The 21643-nt window shown below is 39.5% G+C and overlaps 2 protein-coding genes across 2 annotated transcripts; both read right to left on the reverse strand.

Moving 5' to 3' along the window:
* Positions 1–415: 415 nt before the first annotated feature.
* LOC139731878 (uncharacterized) lies at positions 416–7052 on the reverse strand. The gene is made up of 3 exons (XM_071642754.1): positions 6958–7052; positions 2007–2113; positions 416–1160 (listed from the first exon to the last, which is right to left on the reverse strand). Exons 1-3 carry the CDS (start codon positions 6992–6994, stop codon positions 594–596), a joined length of 711 nt encoding a protein of 236 aa, XP_071498855.1. The 5' UTR covers positions 6995–7052; the 3' UTR covers positions 416–593.
* A 3151-nt stretch (positions 7053–10203) lies between these two features.
* On the reverse strand, positions 10204–21338 carry LOC139731879 (DNA-directed RNA polymerase III subunit RPC3-like). Its single transcript, XM_071642755.1, has 10 exons — positions 21192–21338; positions 18329–18584; positions 17332–17526; positions 16459–16556; positions 15158–15262; positions 14030–14203; positions 12664–12843; positions 11714–11949; positions 11214–11363; positions 10204–10596 (listed from the first exon to the last, which is right to left on the reverse strand). Exons 1-10 carry the CDS (start codon positions 21336–21338, stop codon positions 10512–10514), a joined length of 1626 nt encoding a protein of 541 aa, XP_071498856.1. The 3' UTR covers positions 10204–10511.
* Between the last annotated feature and the right edge of the window lie 305 nt (positions 21339–21643).

Here is a 21643-nt window from a genome sequence, read left to right on the forward strand (position 1 = left end):
GGTTTTTTTTTTAATTTCCATAATACAAGCTGTCTAACTGTGAGGATACATATGAAAAGTTGTTGTATTTGGTCCCTTGCATTTGATTTTGATGTATTCTAACCAGCCACACCTCAACAGATATGAGTTCAAAATGATTTAGCTCTTGCTTTCACACATTTTAGTACCACCTATTTCTAAGAAATTGGAAACTGGAAACTATATTCAAGACCCAACTTCAAGACGATGTAGACCTTCACAAGAATAGGACTTCTACAAATGTTGGATTAGGATCAGAGAAAACTACCAGTAATCTTCATTTCAACAAGAGGCACGAATGTTCAAAAAAAAAGAGAAGAAGAAAAGAAAAACAAAATGCTATGCACATAACATTCCACTGGCTGGCTGTAATGTAAAAAAAAAAAAGAAGAAGAAAAATCATAATAGTGATAAAATATGAATGAGTAAATTAAACAGAAAATGGGATAAAGGTTTGTGCTATCGTAAGTTTTTTCTTTTCATGTGTACAATAATACATACAGTGATAATCCAATATATACAAAACAATGCAACCGGGTAGGTGAGCTAGCTTTGGCCTGCAGATGTGCTCCCAGCTATGTGATTGGCTGCGTCTTGAGCCGGACGAGGGGGATCTTCTTCTCCCGGACACAGCGGTCGCACACCCACTCTGCGGCCTGCTCCGAGTTGAGCAGCGTGTAGGCCGTGGTCGTCATGCCGGTGCAGATGCGGTGGTACCAAGTGTGGCAGCTGCTGACGCAGATGACCGCATCCTCGGAGTCCTGCACTTGCTGGTGGCAGATGCCACACGCAAACAGAGTCTGTGGGTTGCTGTACATCATTGGCGGCACGGGGCCGTTCGAGTTGTGGCTGTTGGCCAGGCTGTTTGGGTACGGGGCGCCCCCGCCCCCTCCGGCGCCGATGCCCGGCGGCATGCCGTGGTGCTGGTGGTGGGCGTGGTGGTATGAGTTGCCGTAGGGGCCAAACTGATTGTTCATGGCCGCCGTGCGGCTCAGGCGGCGCGTAAGCAGATTCAGGCCCCGGGTGGTGGCCGTAGCTCCACTCGGGTCGTCTTCAAAGGGGTTGGCAGCTACAATGTTGTCACCACTTGGGTTGGGTGGGGGCGCCAGGTTGCCCGCTGCGCATGCACCACTCCCGGCACCCTACAGATCAAAGAAAAGGTGGAGCAACCAAAGCAGAGAACATGTGAATGTGCAGACGTTCGTTGTGCTGTAAACATGAACACCAATCACTGTACAAAATTATGGTATACATAACTGGCTACCTCAGTTTGCATCATATCACAAGAATATCAACCTACTGGCAATAGTTGTCTATTGCAATATTCAGAGTGCTTTTAATGAGATATACATGTACTATCAGTTGCTATCTGCAGTACCAAGCATACATTGCTAACATTTATGGCTAATTACAGCAGGAGTGATGAATATAAAGACTTACCTATCTACAAGGTATGTAGATGCTCTACAGAGATATGTACTGACAGTTAATTAATCTCTAGCAAAGGCTTTCAAATCTTTATCCAGAGGCAAGTAAAAGTGTTCATTTCTTCTTGAAACTCCTCCATATCTCATGTTATGATTTCATTTGTTGTTTGTTACCATTTCTAATATTTGTCTGAAGGCACTAAATGAATTTTACAGGAAGATGTGACCACTTTTAAGAACATCATCTACATATATGTCCAGAAAATCAGTTCAGGACTGTAAATCTGTAGTGCCACTAACTTGGGGCAAGTCACTGCAACCAAGTTTTGAGCTGGACAAGTGAACTCAAAACACTTGCCCAGTTGGGCTTGATGAGCAGAGTATATATCTGTAGCATCTCAATTTAAATAAACAAACTGTAGGTACATGTAGCTATTAAAATATAAATAATGCACACTCCTTTTTTTAAAAAAAAGAACAAAAATTGAAATTAGGCAGTGGGCAAATATGTTACTGTTGACCTAATCTTATGCTGGCTTCTTGGTGAACTCTGTTCCTGACCTTTGAGCCGGGAGCTTTCTTGCGCTTCTTCGTTGGGCTGGGGGGCTGGCTAGTAGATGAACCCTTGCTGCTGTCCGTGTTCTCACGCTCACTGTCTGTTGATGCAGCTTTCATTGGCAGGTAAAAGAAAACGTTAAGAGGTTAAAATGGAGATGGGATTATTAATACAGCCATCCTACATTGAAGGAAGATATGATGCATCTGTCACCTGATGAGATGGGAACACGTTTTTCTTTTCTAAATCTTTTACACAAATGGGCATTTCCACGGTAACTCACGTTACATTTTGAACTCAAAATTAGGTCGTTGAGATCAATATCCTTAAAACCTAATTAGTGATATGAGTGACTATATGTGAATGAGTATCATGCACCTCCATCCTACCTCACAGCAACATTACATCCACAGACTCTTATGAGAACTATGAGAAAAAACACTACAAATGTCGGTAACTCACGCTACATAATTTGGACATGCAAAAATTTGGCATGTCTGATATTAAAAAGTTTCCTTGAACAAGAAACAGAGAGACTTTAAAGTCTATTGTGTCAAAGTCATGGACTAACAACGTACATCACCAAGTATGGTAAAAATTCAAAATGTCTTACATTCTCCAGGTATCGTCATGTGAAGCAGTAACTCACGTTACGGTAACTCACGTTACAGTTTGTCCACATGATCACAAGACGATTTTTTGTCTTAATAATCCAAAGAAAACTTACCAAGACAACTTTTTTTCACAAACAAACTCCATGAATAAAGAATCTAAATTGATTTGAACATTGATCTGACAGTAATTAATCCCATCTTATCCATGAGATTACCAAAAGGCAGGAAACTTTACATTTAGAATACCAACTTGAAGATAAATTTCATTTTTAATTGAGTCGTTTTCCAAGCTTTCATTTGTACTGAGACAAAAATTGTATTCAACAAAATGATATGAAACAGAGTCTATTTCATTAAATTACACTCTTTACCAGTTAACAAATGCATCAGGAATTGAATATTTAATTGAGAATTTGATTTTATTGTTTTTTTATTTTACTAGATTTAAATGGATTTCAGGCTATCTAGATAAAACAAGTCATCCATATAAACTATTCCATTCACAGGACTAGAGACCTGTACATGTAGTCTGTGGAGAGTTTAAAGGTTCAGAAATTAATATTTCAATAAATCTTTTAACTTTTAAACAATGCAATTTATATTCCAATTATTTGATAATTGTTTGAATTACTCAATAATCAATTGTTTGTATGTTTGATTTGTTTACAAATTCTTATACTAAACTGGTACAGAAATTAGACTTGAATTACAGAAACTGCAGATAAATTTTAGTTATATCTGCTACCAGTATTGATCAGTTTGATAAAACATGTTCATAAATGTTTAAGCCTTAAAAAACAATGGCTTTGGTCTATGAAATGTCAAGTAGCCATTATTTAAATTGTACATACATGTAAACAGTATACCAGTATTTTCTAGAGTAATCAAGCAGACTGAAGCAGTAAATCCCAATGAAAAACATGAATGGGTGATTAGGAGGCTAACTATTAATATCACAAAATGTTGATAGTTTGCCTTAAGGTACATGACTGTAAAATGTCTGATAATGAGGTTCACATTCAACAAGTTTTTGGTCATAGATCAGCATGTAAAGTAAATTATAGTAAACATGGAAAAGTTTCATTGTAGGATTTTGCAACAATATAGCTAAAACCTCAGAGTAGAATAGTATAAAACACATAAGCATGTCAAATTCACAATGTTCAGTTCTCAAAAATCTCAGAAAAAACAGCAGGAATCGAGTTCCAATCTTAAAATTCTGTTCATACACGTAAATGTTTCAGCCTCATAAACAATGGCTTTGGTCTATACAGGTAGGTATAAACTATGAAATGTCAAATAGTAATCACTTGAATTACAAAAACAAGAACTTTTTAAGAGTAATCATGCAGTGATTATCCAAATCAGGAGGCTATTAATAGTTATCACAAAATTTTGATAATTTGCTGGAACAAGGTCAATGTAGCTTTAGAAGAAATGTCTTTTAACAACTTTCGTAACTGATCAGTATACATGCACTGTATACCGAAGTAAATATGGAACAGTTTCTTTCAGAAGTTAACATGTGATGAACATGTGTAATTAATACATTGTACATGTAGACCAGTTGGTTTGGTGATAGAGAGAGACCAAGAGAATAACAATCTACTGGAAATAGAATCTTAATACAAGAGTTCAGTAATCATGTACTCATTGGTTACTTACAATCACAACCTTCATATCATTTCTTGGTATTAAAGAAAAATCATGTCGGTAACTCACGTTACATTGTGGTAACTCACGTTACATGGTAACTCACGTTACAATTTTAAGACCTCTGTTATGAGAATTTGAAGCAAAGACTATAAGTCCCATCATATTTCTTGGATGTGTGCTGCATAGTTATTTGATAATCCAAAATACCATGTCTCAGTTGGGCATAGTAAAAGTGCTAGTTTAAAAAGTTCATGTTTCGGTAACTCACGTTACAGCAGCTTCTCGAGCTATGTAAGAGCACGCTGGTGTCCGAAGTACATATCTTATATCGAGGACTCCACTTTATTTACTGCTAGATTAATATATTTTTGATTTGTAAAACCAAACAAAGTTTGATTTGAGCCTCAAATATAAAAAATAATCACAAAGAGCAACAAAAATGCATTTTTAGGGATTTTTAGGTCAAAAAATGCTTTCTGGTTTCAAAAGGTATAAAAATGCACAAAAGGGAACTTTTCTTCAAAGTAAAGTTGGTTTCACACACTTCAAACTATGGCTAACAAAGTAAGATTATCAGTTGTCCAGAAATATGCGGGTAAAATTTTGGTGGTCATGTCGCACAACTCACGGAAATGCCCAAATACTGTTCTACTCAGAACAATTTCAGCATGTTACTGTTAATCCATCTCCTCCTCAATACACTATGAATACATAGTTTCTATGTGCTTTAAAACTTACAAGTGCGTAGTCAAGTTAGGTATCATGAAGAGGCATTGTGATGTCAGTGACTCCCGAGATCCCGTCCTGAGAGCCCTTTTTTTTTCAAAGAGGATTTTAAGAGTGTGAGACAGATTTTCAAGGACATGCCTTGTCATACAATGCCCGACAATTTCCTCATTCCATGCCACTCATCTGATGGCTAGAGGAAAGTAAGCTTGTGTAAATCCTATCAAGACTGTCTTCATTTAGCATCATAAAGGGGCATCAAGATGTGTCAGTCTCCCAAAGACAGCCCCCTTTTGCGCGGATTTTAACTGAGTGAGAGGCAGATTTGACTCGTTGAGGACGGACTGATTTTGCTACAACACAAATTTCCCATAGACACATGCCTGAGTATACTTGGGACTCATCCTCAACGGGTTAAAGTTCAAGTCTTATCATTTCTAATGCCTGACAGTTTTATTATTCCATGTAATTGGTCTGATGATACAGAGGATTATCAAGTAGACATACAACCTGAACATCAAACACAAGCTTTCTTGAATCAGGAACACATCCAATCATATTTAGACAGAAAAATTTGTCTGTTTGGAGGAGTTTTATAATTTTTTTTTTTTTACTTTGACGGTTCTTCTCCATGGAGAGGGATTCTGTGAAGCCAGATGTAGTCTTGGTGCTGGTGTACTTTTGCACCACCTCATCAATTGATCTCCAAACAAGCACAAACCCATCCTAAATATTCAGCAACAAAGAATATTTGCATCTGAGTGAGTCCAAAGTCCGGCAGAAATGGAATATTTGCTGTTTTGACCGAGTGCCACTTTTACAGTATGTTGATTACAGCTACAATATTTGTAGTTCACTCTGCACTGCGTTGTACAGAAGCAGAAGGCCTGGCATTGCATACAAAATATGTCCACAGCAGTGAGTGCAGCGATTGATCTGAATATAGCAATCTCACAGCAATCACAGCAAGTTTTTCTATGGTATCTTTAAAAAGATTAATTAGGTACTAACTAAAGCGATGGACTTCATAGTATAGTATCCACAGAATATATCCTCAACCGAAACTAGGCGAAAGATCGGTCTGTATCTGGTTGTCGGAGATATGTTCTGCAGAGACTGCATCTGGCTTCACGGATCCCCTCCTATACAAATCTCCGGAGCTCCGGAGGAGAGCAATAACTTCAAAGTATAAAAGACTCCTCCGAACAGACGGATCTTTCTGTCTAAGCATATCCCTGACAATATACAGACTGAAATTTCGGTCTACTTTGTAGGCCCTAAGACGTATTGTAGAGTTTCTACCTTTGAAGCATTCATTCCATGACATGGTGATACAATTTTAAATGCCTAGAAGAATAGACAGGAGTCATACCTATCTGCCTATTACGCTCTAAAAATAATAACAAATTATTGCTAATTTTAGGCAATAAAGCTTTTTAAAATAGGCCCTAAATCAAGTTAGAACTAGACTAGGCCCTACTGCTAGGCTCTAGCAGTAGGTCTGATCCGAGTCAGTAACGTTAGAATGGAAGGTGGCATATGAAAACGCATTGCCATTTTGTCCACAGGAAAGCGAAAGTCGGATGTGAGTTATTAAATTATAGAAAGCCTGTGTAGAACGCTACGTCGATCTTCGCACTGCACTGTAATCAGGTAATCAGTAATTTAACTACAAACGCTGATAGTGCAGAGAAGTGCTTAAACTGCTACGTGATGCGATGTGGTCTCCGCAACTGACTTGAATTATGACTAATTAGTGCATAGTGGAGCAGTGTACCGAATTACGAAGATTACTGCTGCATGCACACCATCCACCACTTCCAGGCGAGGCGGTGACGCGGTAAGGCATACGCGAAACGTTGCGGCGTAGCGGCTTACCAGGGTAGTGGAAAGCAAATCCACGTAGTCCGTGCACAGAGGCAATTTAGTCATACAGATCTAGTCCCATATCACTACTTACTGCGGAGTCTTTTGGTAGGTTTTTTGTCCCTTGGCATCGGGTAGCTAGTTGCAATAATGTCGCTGTGCAGATATGGTGTTCCAGCTCACGTTTCGTGCATTTTAATGTCACTATTTCCGTTCTTAGCTATTTCTATTACGCACTGGCCGGGGTCACGTACATGATTTTTTTCCTTTGCAGCAATATCATGTTACTGGCTCTAGAGGGCGCTATAACTATTTCACTGTTTCTAGTCATTCCTTTATTTTTCAGCAGGCAGATCGTGTGCTCAGTATCTATTCATCGAAAAAAAAAATACAAAATTAAAAAAAAAAAAAGATACGTAAGGCTACGCTCGCTCAGTAATTTAGACATTTCATGACTGAATTCACGCTGGAAAAGGAATTCAAAATAGGCATACTAGCAGTGAGAATTTGGGGCATGAATGTGCAGGTGCTGTTTTGGTGGAATTACATTATCACCTTTAAGAAAAAAAGAAAATATTTCTTTCATGCATTATTCCTTATATATTTCTCTTTCATGCATTATTCCTTATATATTTCTCTTTCATACAGTCACATGTCATATTTGCGATGATATTCTCACACAGACTCACGTGATTTAATGTGCTCTGAGATTTCTCAGGCACTGGTTTGGCAGAAGAAGAAAAAAAAATGAGAGTGAAAAAAAAAATCATATGACATAGTCATTGTAGAGATACAGGAATGGTAAGAGCTGGACAAAACAAACAAACAAACACACAAACAAACAAACAATTTTCACACACAGTCACCACGCAAACACACTCAACAGAGTTGAAACTAATACCAAACTCACTGCAGTATGTGCAAGACCAGGCTCGAGTTGGCCATTACTTGTCATATTTTTGTGAGGAAACTTTACGAGAGAGACTACAAAACTGTTTAATGACAAGAACTGTTACACTGTAATGTTGTCATCTGCAAATATCCATAAAGAATTTCTTCCTCCTCGTCAATATCCACTCATTAACATTATACATACATTATTTTGCCAGCCTCCCTGCTCTGTTCATGTCTTCCCCTTTCCTTTCAACACCTTTCTCTCCCTCTCTCTCTTTATATCTCTTTTTCTCATACACATACACACACACACACATACGCACACACTTTCTCTTCTCAACATGGTAGCACTTACTGCTATCTGTACATGACCAGACAGTTGTATCGACTTCCTCTCAAACACAGTGAAACTGAATTTAAAAATGAATTTTATTCATACAAACATCATTTACCCATTTTGGGTTATAACATCTTCTGTAACAGACAACAGAAATATTTCATTTGGCCAGGTAATTCTTCATACACAACATATGAACACCCTTTTTGTCAGTGGTGTTTGCATGACGGAATATATTTCGTTTGGGGAGGGTGGAAATGGTGAATAGGGTTGGGGGATATGAGAACATGTTTCAACTGGAAACAAACAAACAAATAAACAAACAGAAGGCCATACTTTAGAAATATATGAGTTTAAGGACTTGAAACATTGACAGATAGAGATTGAAACCCTGTTTTATCAGACCTTACCCTGACAACATCGTACATCAGGAGAACAAAATTCCTTGCCTCCGGCAGGAGAGAGTGAGGGGTACCCTTTTTAACAGACACACACCAAAAACCGTCTCTGGGTAGGCTTCCATAACAACCTACCCATTCATGTGCAAAAGGTGGTGTGGTTACAATCCATGCATGTCATCGGCGAGCGGTGTGTCATTCTGTTTGAACTATTGCGCATGTGTGTTTGAGTATATCAAAAGAATGTTACCGCAGAGCGTTTTAACAGAAGGGTTGTTGGGGTAATGTCAAGGTACATGTAATTACCCTAGCTACCCAGGGTAGAATTTGGCAAAAGTTACCGTGACAACGTCCCAGCAACATTTTGCAGGGACTGTTTTAATACGCAGGGTAAAAAAAGATTGCCCAGATGTTGTTGCAGTAACTCTGGTTTGAAAGGCTCTGTTAAAATGGGGCTTGAAAAAGAAAACTGTCTTGCATTTAATCTACCAGTTGGTATTGTCGTTACAAAGGCCCCCTTCATTCATACTCTCATCGCTTGTACAGGCTTGCCAGATAAGGACAAGGATACAAATAAATCAAGGCACAGAAATACACAAATATTGTGGTTATGCTTCTCTTCTCCTTTGTTTCATGGTGAAAGAAAATCTTCATACCTGCAGCAGTGGTACAGGTCTGGAAAAGTCCAAAGTATTCCATAACGAAGCTGAATGTGTAGAATTTAATGTGCCCATATATGTTCATATTGCATTTACAAAGAGGGTATCATGATCAATATGGCATCTGAGGACACTGACTTGTCACTTCTTTATCTGTACATTGCTGACACAGATTGCTTCTCATTGTAGAGATAGCAAATCAAATTGAAGCTGTCCCCACAAGAAATCAAATGACAGCCTCCATGATTGCACAAAGAAATACGTTAACCAGTACACAGGTACCATGTTAACCTGTTAAAGATGAGTCCCGAGAATACTCGGGCAGGTGTCTATGGAAAATGAGTGTTATAGCAAAATCCGTCCATCCTTAATGGGTTAATAACCCTATGTGTCCTCCTGTCGCTCTCCCAGATATACCCTGTACCACTAGCACACCTGTGCCCTTGTGTACTGTCAGTTGCTATGACAACTCATGAGGAAACTCCACACCACTGGATTCTTGATAACAATGCGACATGACTTTGGAGGTCTGAGATTTTCTCCTAACACCACATGCAGCTCATCTCAATGTGGAGTGAACATCACAGAAATAACGCAAAGTCCTTATGTGTTACAGGAAGTAAATGTTGTGTGCTTGAGCATGGGTTGGAAACTTTCTGTCAGCTCAATGTGTACTAGGATATTGATATGGTTTGAACAGGGAGGTGGAACGAGAGAGTCTTTCCACCTACTGTAAAACATGATATATTCGCGGCATGAATTTTTCGCGAATTGCAGCCGACGGCCTTTTTTGCGGCATGAAATTTTCGCGAACTACCACTGGCATTCAATGCATATAGTGTAGACAAAAACTTTCGCGTGCATTTTAATTTCGCGAATCTTGGCGCTCGCGAAATTCGCGAAATTAAAATGCACGCGAAAATTCCTCGTTTTACAGTATTTGGTTTGCCTGTGCCCAAAATACTCTGGACTGACTCATGACGTTGATAGCTGAGATCTAAAAAAAAATAATTATAAATACATAAATAAAAAGAAGAATATGCTGATAATTATGAAAACTTTGAGACTTACACTTTCAACTCACAAACAATGTCTGCTAGACATCATCTGATAAAATGTCTGTGTCTTCCTGGCAGGTCACAGAGTGGTGGTAATAAATAGCATTCCTGGTTCTCCGTCCCCTTCCTTGATATCTTTCAGATGGTTTTTAAACAAACACTCTCATTGCTTGTTCAGCTCCATTTTAATTGTGTGACTGTCCATGCATAACACAAAAATAAATACATGGGTACAGAGTGAAACATATGCACTCCTATGATTTATCGCTGCATCTAAAAAGTACTCCAATGCACCTGCTGTGCTATGATCTCCCACTGGCCTCTTGCATGATGAAGTTGTTCAGAACGAGCGCTGTCTGGTCCACCTGAAGCTCACTCTGTTCTAGTCTGGTGCCATGGAAACGGGAGAAAAAGAGATGCAAAGACAAGATTGAATGGGGGAAAGGCCTCCTTGTTCACAAATGCCGCTGCATGCCTGACAGTTGCATTTGACAGCAAAATGCTTGTACAGTGGACTCCTGTTATAACGAGGTCCTCGGGCCCGGCAGTTTTCTTTCGTTATGTCGAAATTTCGTTATAACCGAACAATAAAAATACATAGAGTGAATAAAGTTACAGCCTGAATTTTCATTTTGTTGAAATTGGGATTTTGTTATAACCGTGTTTGTTATAACGGGAGTGCACTGTAGATGTAAGCACAAGATAATTCACGACTTACTTCCTCAAACCTAACTCCATTCTATTTGTGAGTAAACACTTGTCACACATTGTTGATGGTCCCTGCTATAGGTTATAGCCCTATGTAATAAGGACATTCGCATCTTTGCACTTTTGTCTACTACATGCCTTCTTCAACATAAATTAATCACAACCTACTCTTCTATTGTTGGACAACAGCAAATATCATATATCAAAACAACAACTACAAAATAAGGAGAAGAAGCAAAGAATAAGAGCAACAGAGGAGGAGAAATGACAAAACAGTAAAAGGTCATGGCACTCACTTTGCTATCCTCCTCTTGTACTTCTGGAGTTGCTGCTTCTCAAGGGGTGTCATCATCTTCTCAATCTCCTCCACCTGGGCGGGGTCGGCCCCAGAGCCCTGGAGGGAGGCAGTGATAGCCTCCACCCTCTGCTCCTTCTCAATTAACCTCCTGGCAAATGGAAACAATTTTGGGCAAGTTATAACATTTTGGATTGGCATGGTCTTTGAATTCATCAGTCAAAAGTCACTGCACTATGATTATATGGGCACAAGAATACAACTCACATTAAAAACATGTAAGTTTAATGCCTGGTTCATTTTATCTTAATCCTGTTTTAAGAATAGATGAATAAACAGACAGACAGAAAAAGGAAACATAAGAACCAAATAACATCTAGCAGAGGCCATATGTCAAATAGCATTTGTACAGTGGATTTAATTGGTGAAACATTTTACACTTAGTCCCACCCATGTTGATTTTTGTATGTGAAGTGTCCTCCCTGGTTTAACCCTATTTACCTGTTCTCTGCTGACTCGTACTGCCTCCTCAGCATGGTGTTGATGAGGGACTTGTAGCAGCGCTCCATCAGCATGTGGCTGACCTGACACAGGCTGACAGTGAAGAGGTAAATGGTGCGGGACGGGGCGTGGTCAGGGGTGCGCGGGATCTCCTGAACACTGAGAAAGTTCTCTGAGAACATCTGGTACACCAACTCCTTGGCCTCCTTTGCCGGTATCAGGGCAAAGTTTTCTATCTAGATAGAAATAGAAAAAAACAAAACAAAATCTGGTTCATTTGATCATTTGATTTCTTAATGTCAAATTGTTTGCTTAAAGTGAATGTAGAGTTTGTGACAGCACAAACTCACATGTTGTGTGTTCAAAAATGTTGTTTGCTCATTACTGGCATTCATACAATCAAACTCTCCCTCAACTCACATTTCTACTCTAAATAATCTCCACACTCAACAAGGACATTGTTGTTATTTCAGTAGCAATATTAATCATCTAATCCATGTTTCATTAAAGCACTTTTTGCTCAAATGTAAAATTCCTCAAACTCGCAAATTACAGAGAAATGTCTATGACATGTACAGATCAAAAACCATCAGATTCCTGCACTAGTTTTTATTGCTCGGTAGTTTCTATCATTTTTATCCAGATCACTTCTATTGACCATAAGAAAATCATCTCTTCTTGTTAACTGAACTTTACCATTCTCATTTGTTTGGAATCCTTTGATCTGATACATAGCACCACTACACTTTGTGGTTCCACATTGAACAGCAACACAAGAGTACAATTTTACATTTGTTCAAATTTGCAATAATTTGCGTAATTTTCTGAAAGTTTGCAAGTCTAGACCACATCAATCGGACAGCAGCAGAATCATACCAAAAGTGACCTTGACATTTGAATGGGAGGTATCAGAAGGGGGACTCTAACCCCCTGAGAGAGGGCACACAAACCTCTTTCTGCTCCAAGTACTTCTTCATCAGAAGGGTCTTGAAGATGCGGTAGCTCTTGGAGCCAAACCGCTCCTGGACGACGGATTCGATGTTGGCCGTGCAGATGATGCGAGAGGCCTGCTCCAGGTCGATGTCGTAGGTGCCACCGCCGGCGTCACTAAACTTCCTCACGATCATGGTCTAGAAGAGACAGATAGAGCCACAACAAAAGAACAGAGAAATGATGGTCAGAATTCTCCTTCTTCATCTGGATACTTGACTGGACACTCCACATACACTAGGTTTACACATCATATATCCTATATTCTTACTACTTTCTTATTCTTCACACATGAACTTATGTACTGATCACTCACTCGTGGATGCAATCTATGTTTTGAACAGATTAACACGTGCACTGACATTTCAATTTTACAAAGACTGGTCATAACTTTGTTCCTTTTTTTTTTCTACTAAGCCCACTGCTTAGTGCATTCATTTTTATCTATTTGTAACATCTCTACACTGATGACAACTGTGCCTTTTTGCACGTACCCATTCACAGCTCGTGCACATGTATGCATGGTTTTCCTTGTTGAAATTATTCCATGACTTTAAATTTAACTTGCTACATCATCTGACTCATAAACAATATTATTCTAGCATCTTCATGCAATGTATTTGCCTCAGCATTCAATCTGATTTTAAACATCATCTCATTCATGAGGAATACCATCTTAAAGGCATGATTTACCATTTGCAGATGAAACAAAAGCCCAGCATTAATGCTTTAAAATAGTTCTAAAATGTGAGTAGGGATAGAAACAATCACTGTAAAAATTTGAATCTGTATAATCGATGTTAAGTATTGTTAAATGCACAAAATGGGAACAATAGTTATAATAAAATGTTCCTGCCTAAACAGTATACAGCTATGGTTTGTTGAGAAAAATACTGATATCTCTTTCTATCTTAGGCTTTACTACAAAAATTTGATATGGTAGGATGTTTTGTGATACAGCAAACCTAGACATATGCATCAAATGTGATACCTTGAACATTTTTAAAATCACTCCCAAAGGTGAACAGAACCTTTAAGTATCTTTGTGCAAAGTAAATACATTTTTGCATTATTTAAGAACCTGACAAAGTTTATAATGGATCATCTCAAAACACAAAGCAGAAGGAGTGCAAACATCAAAGCTTAGTATCCTTAAATCTGAAACATCTTCCTCACAAGATGTTATGAATACATGAATCACACTTTAAATCTGACTGGGCTTCCCTACATGAAATATCTACTGACAATAGTGCATAGGCACAGGGTCACATTCTTTAGTGTTGTCTTCAGGTAATTCAAATGAATAAACATTAGAAGCTACCATACCTGATCATCTATGAGTAGTTTCATGTACTGCTCCAGGCGCCGGTGATCTAGCTTGCACTCACTGGGCAACTGACGGGAGATCTCGTGGGAGCTCAGTGGCTTGGTAGATCTGGCCATAAAGTCAGTGGTCAGTTCGCTTATCCTCAGCATGGTCCTCACGACCTCACCTGCTGTCTGGAGCATAGATAGAAATATGAGACGTAACCAGGGCTGTCACTGACAAAAAAGACAACATCTCCTCTTTATAACATCATCATCACCATCATCAGACTCATTAGGCCTGCTTACATGCAAATTCACAGTGAATGATCATGTTTCTGGTAGTAATGTCAAATGATAAAAGCTTTGATTTCAAGTTTCTTATCATCTGGTAAAATGAAATGAGTTTAAGAAGCATGAATTCCATGTTTCAAATGTGGATAAATTATATGCCAGTGTAATGTAGTGTCAGTAATCTTTGTGCAGGAAGTACAGACAGAGTTTGACTCTGTCAGAAAAGAGAATTGTTTTCATTCTCCCTTTAACATCAATTTCAATTTGGGACACAACTCGAACAAATACAACTTGCAGCACTGAAATAGATGCAATGCATTTGTGCTATAATGAAATACCAAATAGTACCAAAGTTACATTAATTACAACCTAATCAATTTAGTTCTTCATATTCCTTTTCTTTTTTTCATCCACTATCTCGTTGTTCTTATCTACCTGAACTCATCGACAGCGACAGTTGACATCATGGTACAAGGGAAAGAAACTTGACTTCTGTTCACAATATTCATGCATGTTATGAATTAAATGCATTCTGGCTCTGGAAAAGGAGTGAAATGGCAGGTCACTGTGCAATATGAAATTATGAGCAAATGACAGGGGGCGAGACAAGCAGTACAAGCAAGAGCACAGTAAAGAAATAATTGTTTCACGAAAATATATTCTTACAAAATCACTCATTTTAACTTGACATCTGTGTTTTGTTTTGTTGTTGTAGTTTTTGTTGTTGTTTCTTGAACTTTATTGAATGCACCTTCATAGCATGGTGAATCTCAAGGTGTTCAAGGCAAATGTGACATAGCTTTCAAAGAAGTTAGGCCAAGTATCTACAGACTCTGGAGTTTACGTGAAATGTACCTTGTCTATTCTTTGCGTGATGGCCGATATGATGTCCTGATCCCTGAAGTACCGGTGGAAGCGCTCAAAGTTCACCTGCCAAAAGATGCCATCATCTGGAGGAAGCTGCCAAATTTATGAGTAAAGAAAAAACAAAAACCAAAACTATTGAAAATGAAAAACACACACATACATACATACAAACAAAAATGCTGCCAAAACTCCTGAAAAGATACACATGAAACCGAAGGCAGTACTATGACTGAGAGAATGTTTCATATCGATTCTAAATATCCACCACATATTGTAAGATCAGCAAGCCTGAATTATGTTGCCCTGTCACAAAGCACCCTTTGTTTCATCTACTGTAAGATCATTTATGATTGCAATGCTTGTTTCATATACCAGGGCTCGACACTAACGGTGGCCCGGGGCCACCAAAAATGAAAGTCGGGCCACCAAATTTCAAAAAAGGGCAAATTTGGTGGCCTGCCTCAGGCCACCAAAATTTTTTGAAAAGTATGTCAATAAATCTGTAACTTTTTGCGCCGGAAATTAGCAGTTAAATTTGTTTAAAGGATGGATGAAAAGGATTGAATGAGTGCCTGAGAGTGAGTGTTGCATGTTTGTTGAAGTTTATTTATGAGCAGATATGTCCAACTTCTAATTCTTACTATCATAAAACTTAAATATTTGACTCATTGAAACAAAGGACTTTTAATGTTTTTTATTGTTTTTTTTTCGGGACACCAAATTTTTCTCTCGGGCCACCAAAAATTTGAAACAAACAAAAAAGTTAGTGTCGAGCCATGCATATACACATCACTACATCTGAGTGGGCTTGATGACTTTACAACTCTGTCAGGTTTGGATGGATTACTAAATGTTGATGACAAAGTTTGGCAAATTAAGCTAAATACCTGGGCACGTAAAGGGTAAACTTAAAGGGGATGGCTAGTAACCGATCAGTGGGAATCAGTGGGAATGCTGAGGGATGATTGTTCCAATCCTTGTGGGATTTATTTAAGAGTACATTACATATCTACTGTTGTGTGAAAATTATTTGCTTCAGAACGGTCTCATATTCAAGTAATGTGCAGATTAATGCCCCGTCACTGACCAGGGACGCTTACCTGGAAACATTAAACTGCACATTACTTGAATATGAGACCATTCTGAAGCAAATAATTTTCACACAAGAATAGATATATAGTGTACTCTTAAATGAATCCCACAAGGATTGGAACAATCATCCTCCAGCATTCCCACTGATTCCCACTGATCAGTTACTAGCCATCCCCTTTAAATGAGGGCAAACATACCTCTTTGCCATCAGCTGAACTTGTTGATGAACTCCTTGCTCTCTTGCTGCCTTCTGCTTTGCCGACATCTCCAGTTGACCTCTTCCTCTTCCTAAACCCTGATCAACATCACCAAAACATGTTTCAGTTCAAGAAAGTAAATACTGTAATGTGCTGTTCTTCTGTATTAAAAGCATTCACTTCATCTCTTCATGAGAACTTTATACTCCTGTTTCGGCTTCTGAAAAGTAGTGACATATGGAAACGGCACATGCCTTGGCTGGGTGTCACCTTTCAAAGATATGACACATTAGAATTCCCCCAGTTAGTCAGTTTTGTAAAGGATAAGGGTTCAATGTTCATCCTCAGTTACGGTTTACCAATGTCATCATTTCCGAAGGCCTTGCCATCATTACAATCACAATATCTAGGTATAGCCAGATAAATCATATTACCACAAGGATCAAGTAGAGGGACAAGATGAACAAAATGCCTTGTCCAGGGATGGCTGCACCATGTAGGTATTGAACTCAAGAACTAACTAAGGAGTCATTGAGCACTTTCTACTCCCCCCCCCCCCCCCCCCAATTAAGAATGACTAAAGCCCAATCCAAGTTTGCAATTTGTTTGTGTCATTTGGTTTCATAAAAGGAATATCGCAGAGAAGATTATATCTGATATGGTTTCCTTAAAAGTGCTTTACCAAATCAGATGAAAAAGATCACTATGCTATATTGACTCAATAGCATGAGATACTGGGCATTACAAACCACACACATAAACAGTCGTGTTGGACAGAAATGCACAGCATAGCTTTGTGAACTCTGCCTTGGGTGCATTCCAAAAGTGTAAGCACATAAATATGATCAGATTTGGCATGCTGCTCTTGTGTACCTTCGGTGTGCAGATGGGCTGGCACTGTGTAAAGTTCTGTGTCACTGATCTTCAGCTGAGGTATGGCTGGCAACGTCTTGTCATCCCCCTTGGCCTTATCCACAGGGTCACTGCATGCCGGCAACCGCTGGAGGAAATGTGTGTGTACAAGTTCAATGAACTTGTCCCTGATGACACTGGGATCAAGCTGATTCCCTGCCAAAAAATAGCAACAAATATGAGGGCATGTGATTATAAACCTGCACCAGCATGTCTACTTTTCAGCATATTTTGTGAGTATATCTCTGTGAGCAATGTATTACAATGAAATCTTGCACACAAGAGGACTGTATCAATCAACTTATTATTTTTTTTTTTTGATAATCACACCCAGGGCAATGCCTGGGTAAGTCTGCATATATTTGCAAAATCAGTGTGCTCATAAAGAGTTGATGCTGTTTTACTCAAAGGCAGGCAAGTCATCTGCTGAGTTTGTAAAATGTCATACCCCTGCTCTGGGCACATCTGATTCTTAATTAATTTTGCCAAAGAAACCAAAAGTCAAATAAGATTTACTGAACAGTCTTTCTTTCCTGCCATAGCCTTTTCCAAAGGTCCTTACAATGTCAGTACTAACAGTTGTGAGCACAGAGACTAGAGGCGAAAGTGAGTGCATCTGCCAGAGAGTCTTTTGGAGTGTTTTGACCTTTTGAGATCTGCGAGTGAGATTATCATTCACAAGCAAGTAGCAAAGCCTAACCAGCGAACCTCGTGAACTATTTGGCTCTGAAAAGTGGTCAGTTAGAGACTAATGTATTGCTACATTTGACCATCAGCTGTATGTTTGAAATGCAGTATGCATGAGTGTTTTTTAAGCAGAGGCCCACTGATTGGTTGTTGTTGTTGGGTTTTTTCTCTATCAAATGATGGTAGAGAATTTGGTAATTCAAAAACAAAGATACAGCAATTCCCTCCGCAATTACTACAGAGAAAAGGTCTGTGACAAAGGCTATGATACCTTCCATTGCCTCCTTGAGTTTCTCCTTGACCTTCTCGATGACTGTACTCATCAGAATCTGCCCATGATGCAGCACCTCTTCAATGATCAGCTCCCCAACGTCACCATATAGAGTCTTTGCGCAATAGATGTACTGAGCGTACCGAACCAAGAGCAAGGCTCGTTGAATATCCGCTGTGTACTCTACCAGACCTCGCCGACTGACAGCAAAAGTCACAATGTTGTGCTGTACCAGGACACATAGAGCCTTCTTGACCTACAGAAATACCAAGGACATTTTCATATAAAAAGCAAGCCCCTTGAAGAATTCAGCCTAGAATGAAAAGAGGAAAACACACAAATGGCAAAACTGTAACATTAAAGATGTGATTTGCATGTCACTGTCGCACAGGAATCGAACACTTCTGCATGATTTGGCCTTGACTTCGTCCTCCCTAGCTATGGATATGAAAAAAACTAACTTAATTCAGTGGATTCACAGTGAAACAGTGTGCCAACTATTGGCTGTAGTGGACAGACCAATTTTCAACTTTGGTATCAATATGCAGAACCCAGCTGTCTATACTGCCTATCTAGACTATAATATATAATATGTGACCGTGCATCACAGAATGAACACAAAGTCGCAGCCCTTGATTTTGCGTGAGGACCTCAAAAGGGTGAAATACGTCAACCAAGTCAATCTTGAGTTTTTCATACTTTCTAAAAGAGCTATTCTTCGTCTACATTATTTATAAGTTTGGGGTCATAAAACGAACAGGAAAGTGTGTTTTCAACAGTTTTTCTACAACCCCTTTTTTGTAGAGTAGTGCGATTAGTTACGTCTTCAGAGGTCCCTTTTTATTTCTTTAAAATCCTTTACACACCCTTCAGTTTCAACTCCAATACTAGTAACTTTTGAATAGAGCTACCACCTTGAAAAGTACGGAAGCCCATTCGTGCCACGCAGGAGAAAACTTTCCATGGAGCTAACTGGTGGCTGCCACATAATTAAGTGGCGGCCCCCAGATAATCAAGTGGCGGCCGCCAGGTAATTATCTGGCGGCCGCCACTTAATTATCGTTTAGCGGATTATGTGGTGGCCACCAGATAATTAAGTCGCAGCTGCCAGATAATTATGTGGCGGCCGGCAGATAATTAAGTGGCGGCCGCCAGTTAGCTCCACTGCAAGTTTTATCCTGCGTGGTACGAATGGGCTTCCGTAGAAAAGTGACATTATGGACAGAATGTGTTGAGCATGCTCAATTTCAGCTTAAACTGATAATCCCTTCATTGTTGCTGCTACGGTGGTTTACATCCTGTGTTTTCTCTCATTCATCGCACAGCCAGCACGATTTCTAAAGATTAAGCGCTTGAATAGACCCTTTACTTCAGAGCAAGGAGCTTCAAAGCTCCTTGTTCAGAGCCTCTTTTCTCCGTTCACACCTTTCCAGAGTGTGTGCTTTCTTTCCAATATTTAGATAGGTTAGGAGAGTCCATTTGAATTGAGTTATACATCATTTCAAAAGCTTAGAATCTGTTCTTTCAGAATCTGTTCTTACCTAAAAATCCAACATTGGCGACTTTTTGTTGGTTTTGTGATGCAGGGTCACATATGGTGTGTATAGATAGGTGTGTGTATGTTCACTGGCTATCATGCGAGAGTCTTAAAAACTTTTGGAGTTTTGAATGTATTGTATGTATATCCATGATTTTCATTGACATTATCATGCATGCACTTGTTGAAGCCAACAGTGTTATCTTCCCAGTGCATGTGCATCTCAATCTGGCAGTTATCTCGACATGTCATGTCTGCAGTGGTGTCTCCTTGCATGATAATACAATTAGTAGCAGAGACAAACAGACACCGACATAGGGTTTTACGTGCAGTGCAGATTTTCAGATGGAAAATTAATTCTATATGGGGGTTTCTCTCCAAAATTTAACTTAAAAATAGACCTAAATGGGTTTCTACACATCTCCTGCTTTACACTGCGCATCTTGTTTTCTTTAAATGTACAGGTAGAGTAGCTACCTGGTATAGATAGCTGGAGCATTACATTAGAGGCACACCTAGACAGAAAGATTCGTCTGTCCGGAGGAGTCTTTTATATTTTAGACGTGAGGGGATCCATGAAGCCAGACGCAGTCTCCGCGGAACATTCCCCGACGACCAGATACAGACCGATCTTTCAGTCAAAGGCACACAAAGCCAGACCACAGGGCAGGGATTTCAATGTCGACCATTTCCAATGCGGCATTTCGGATTGCGGCCTGTCCACTGGCACTGCAACTGATACTAGGTGGCGCACCATATTGTGAATCCACCGAACTGCTCTGGCCCAGCCAGGTCAGGCCTCAAGGCCTTCCTCCGGAGTAGACATTTCTATACTCATGTCAATGGGACAATGCATCTGATTTTTAGGACTGCCCTCGCCCTGCGCCCAACCTGCAGATCAACTAACATAACATTTTATTAACAATGTTATTGTTATTGTCATTGTTATTGTTAAAATTTGATTCAAACAAGTAAAAATGAAAATGACAAATGACATCTTTGAGTGACTAGAACTTGGTCTAGTTTACGTAAAGTTAAAACTTTAAAAAGGCAGGATGAATTACGGTACAAAAGCACATTTAAAAGTGTATGGCCCGAGTAGTTGTCGGTTGATATGCGTATGGTTGTAAGGAGTATTATCAGAGACAATTCACACACGCACAAAACGCATTTACAACATGGCAGAATACTAGAACATGAGAGGTTTGTCATTTAGCACACATAACGTTAGGTGTTCTAGTTGTAAAAAAAAAAAAAGACAACTAGAAGTGCTATATATGGGACTGAACAGTGCAGTGGTCTCGACCTATTGGCCTCGGGACTTACCTGATCGGCCCTCAACTTAGTTTCTGCAATCACTACTCGTGAGCTATTTGAGCCATACTTCAAAAGGTAGGTGCAAACGTTTTCAACAACATCGCCGAAATGTTCAGCAATAACGAGAGAAGCCAGTTTGATTTGAACATCTGACATGGTGTTCGTCTAATATGAAGATAGGGCCTGGTATGCAGCACTGTACGACCAGGGAGGTCACCTACGTAAACCTCACTACGTACCCCTCCTCGTCCGTCCGGCCTCGATCCGATCCGACTCCCGGTCGCGGCCTGGTATGGTACGTGTATGTGTTACGTGTACTAGTACGTGTACGCACTTCCTAGTATGAAGCTGTGTTCACTGGTCATCACACGATCCTAAAAGGGAGGTGTGAGAGCCTCTCTCACACCTCCCTGATCCTACTCAGTATCTACTGCTACGCTATGCATGCGTCGTCTGCGACG

The sequence above is a fragment of the Diadema antillarum genome, unplaced genomic scaffold (genome assembly GCF_040938485.1).
Source record: "Diadema antillarum isolate AM-2024a unplaced genomic scaffold, OU_Dant_1.0 seq00000386_RagTag, whole genome shotgun sequence".
NCBI lineage: Eukaryota > Metazoa > Echinodermata > Echinoidea > Diadematoida > Diadematidae > Diadema > Diadema antillarum.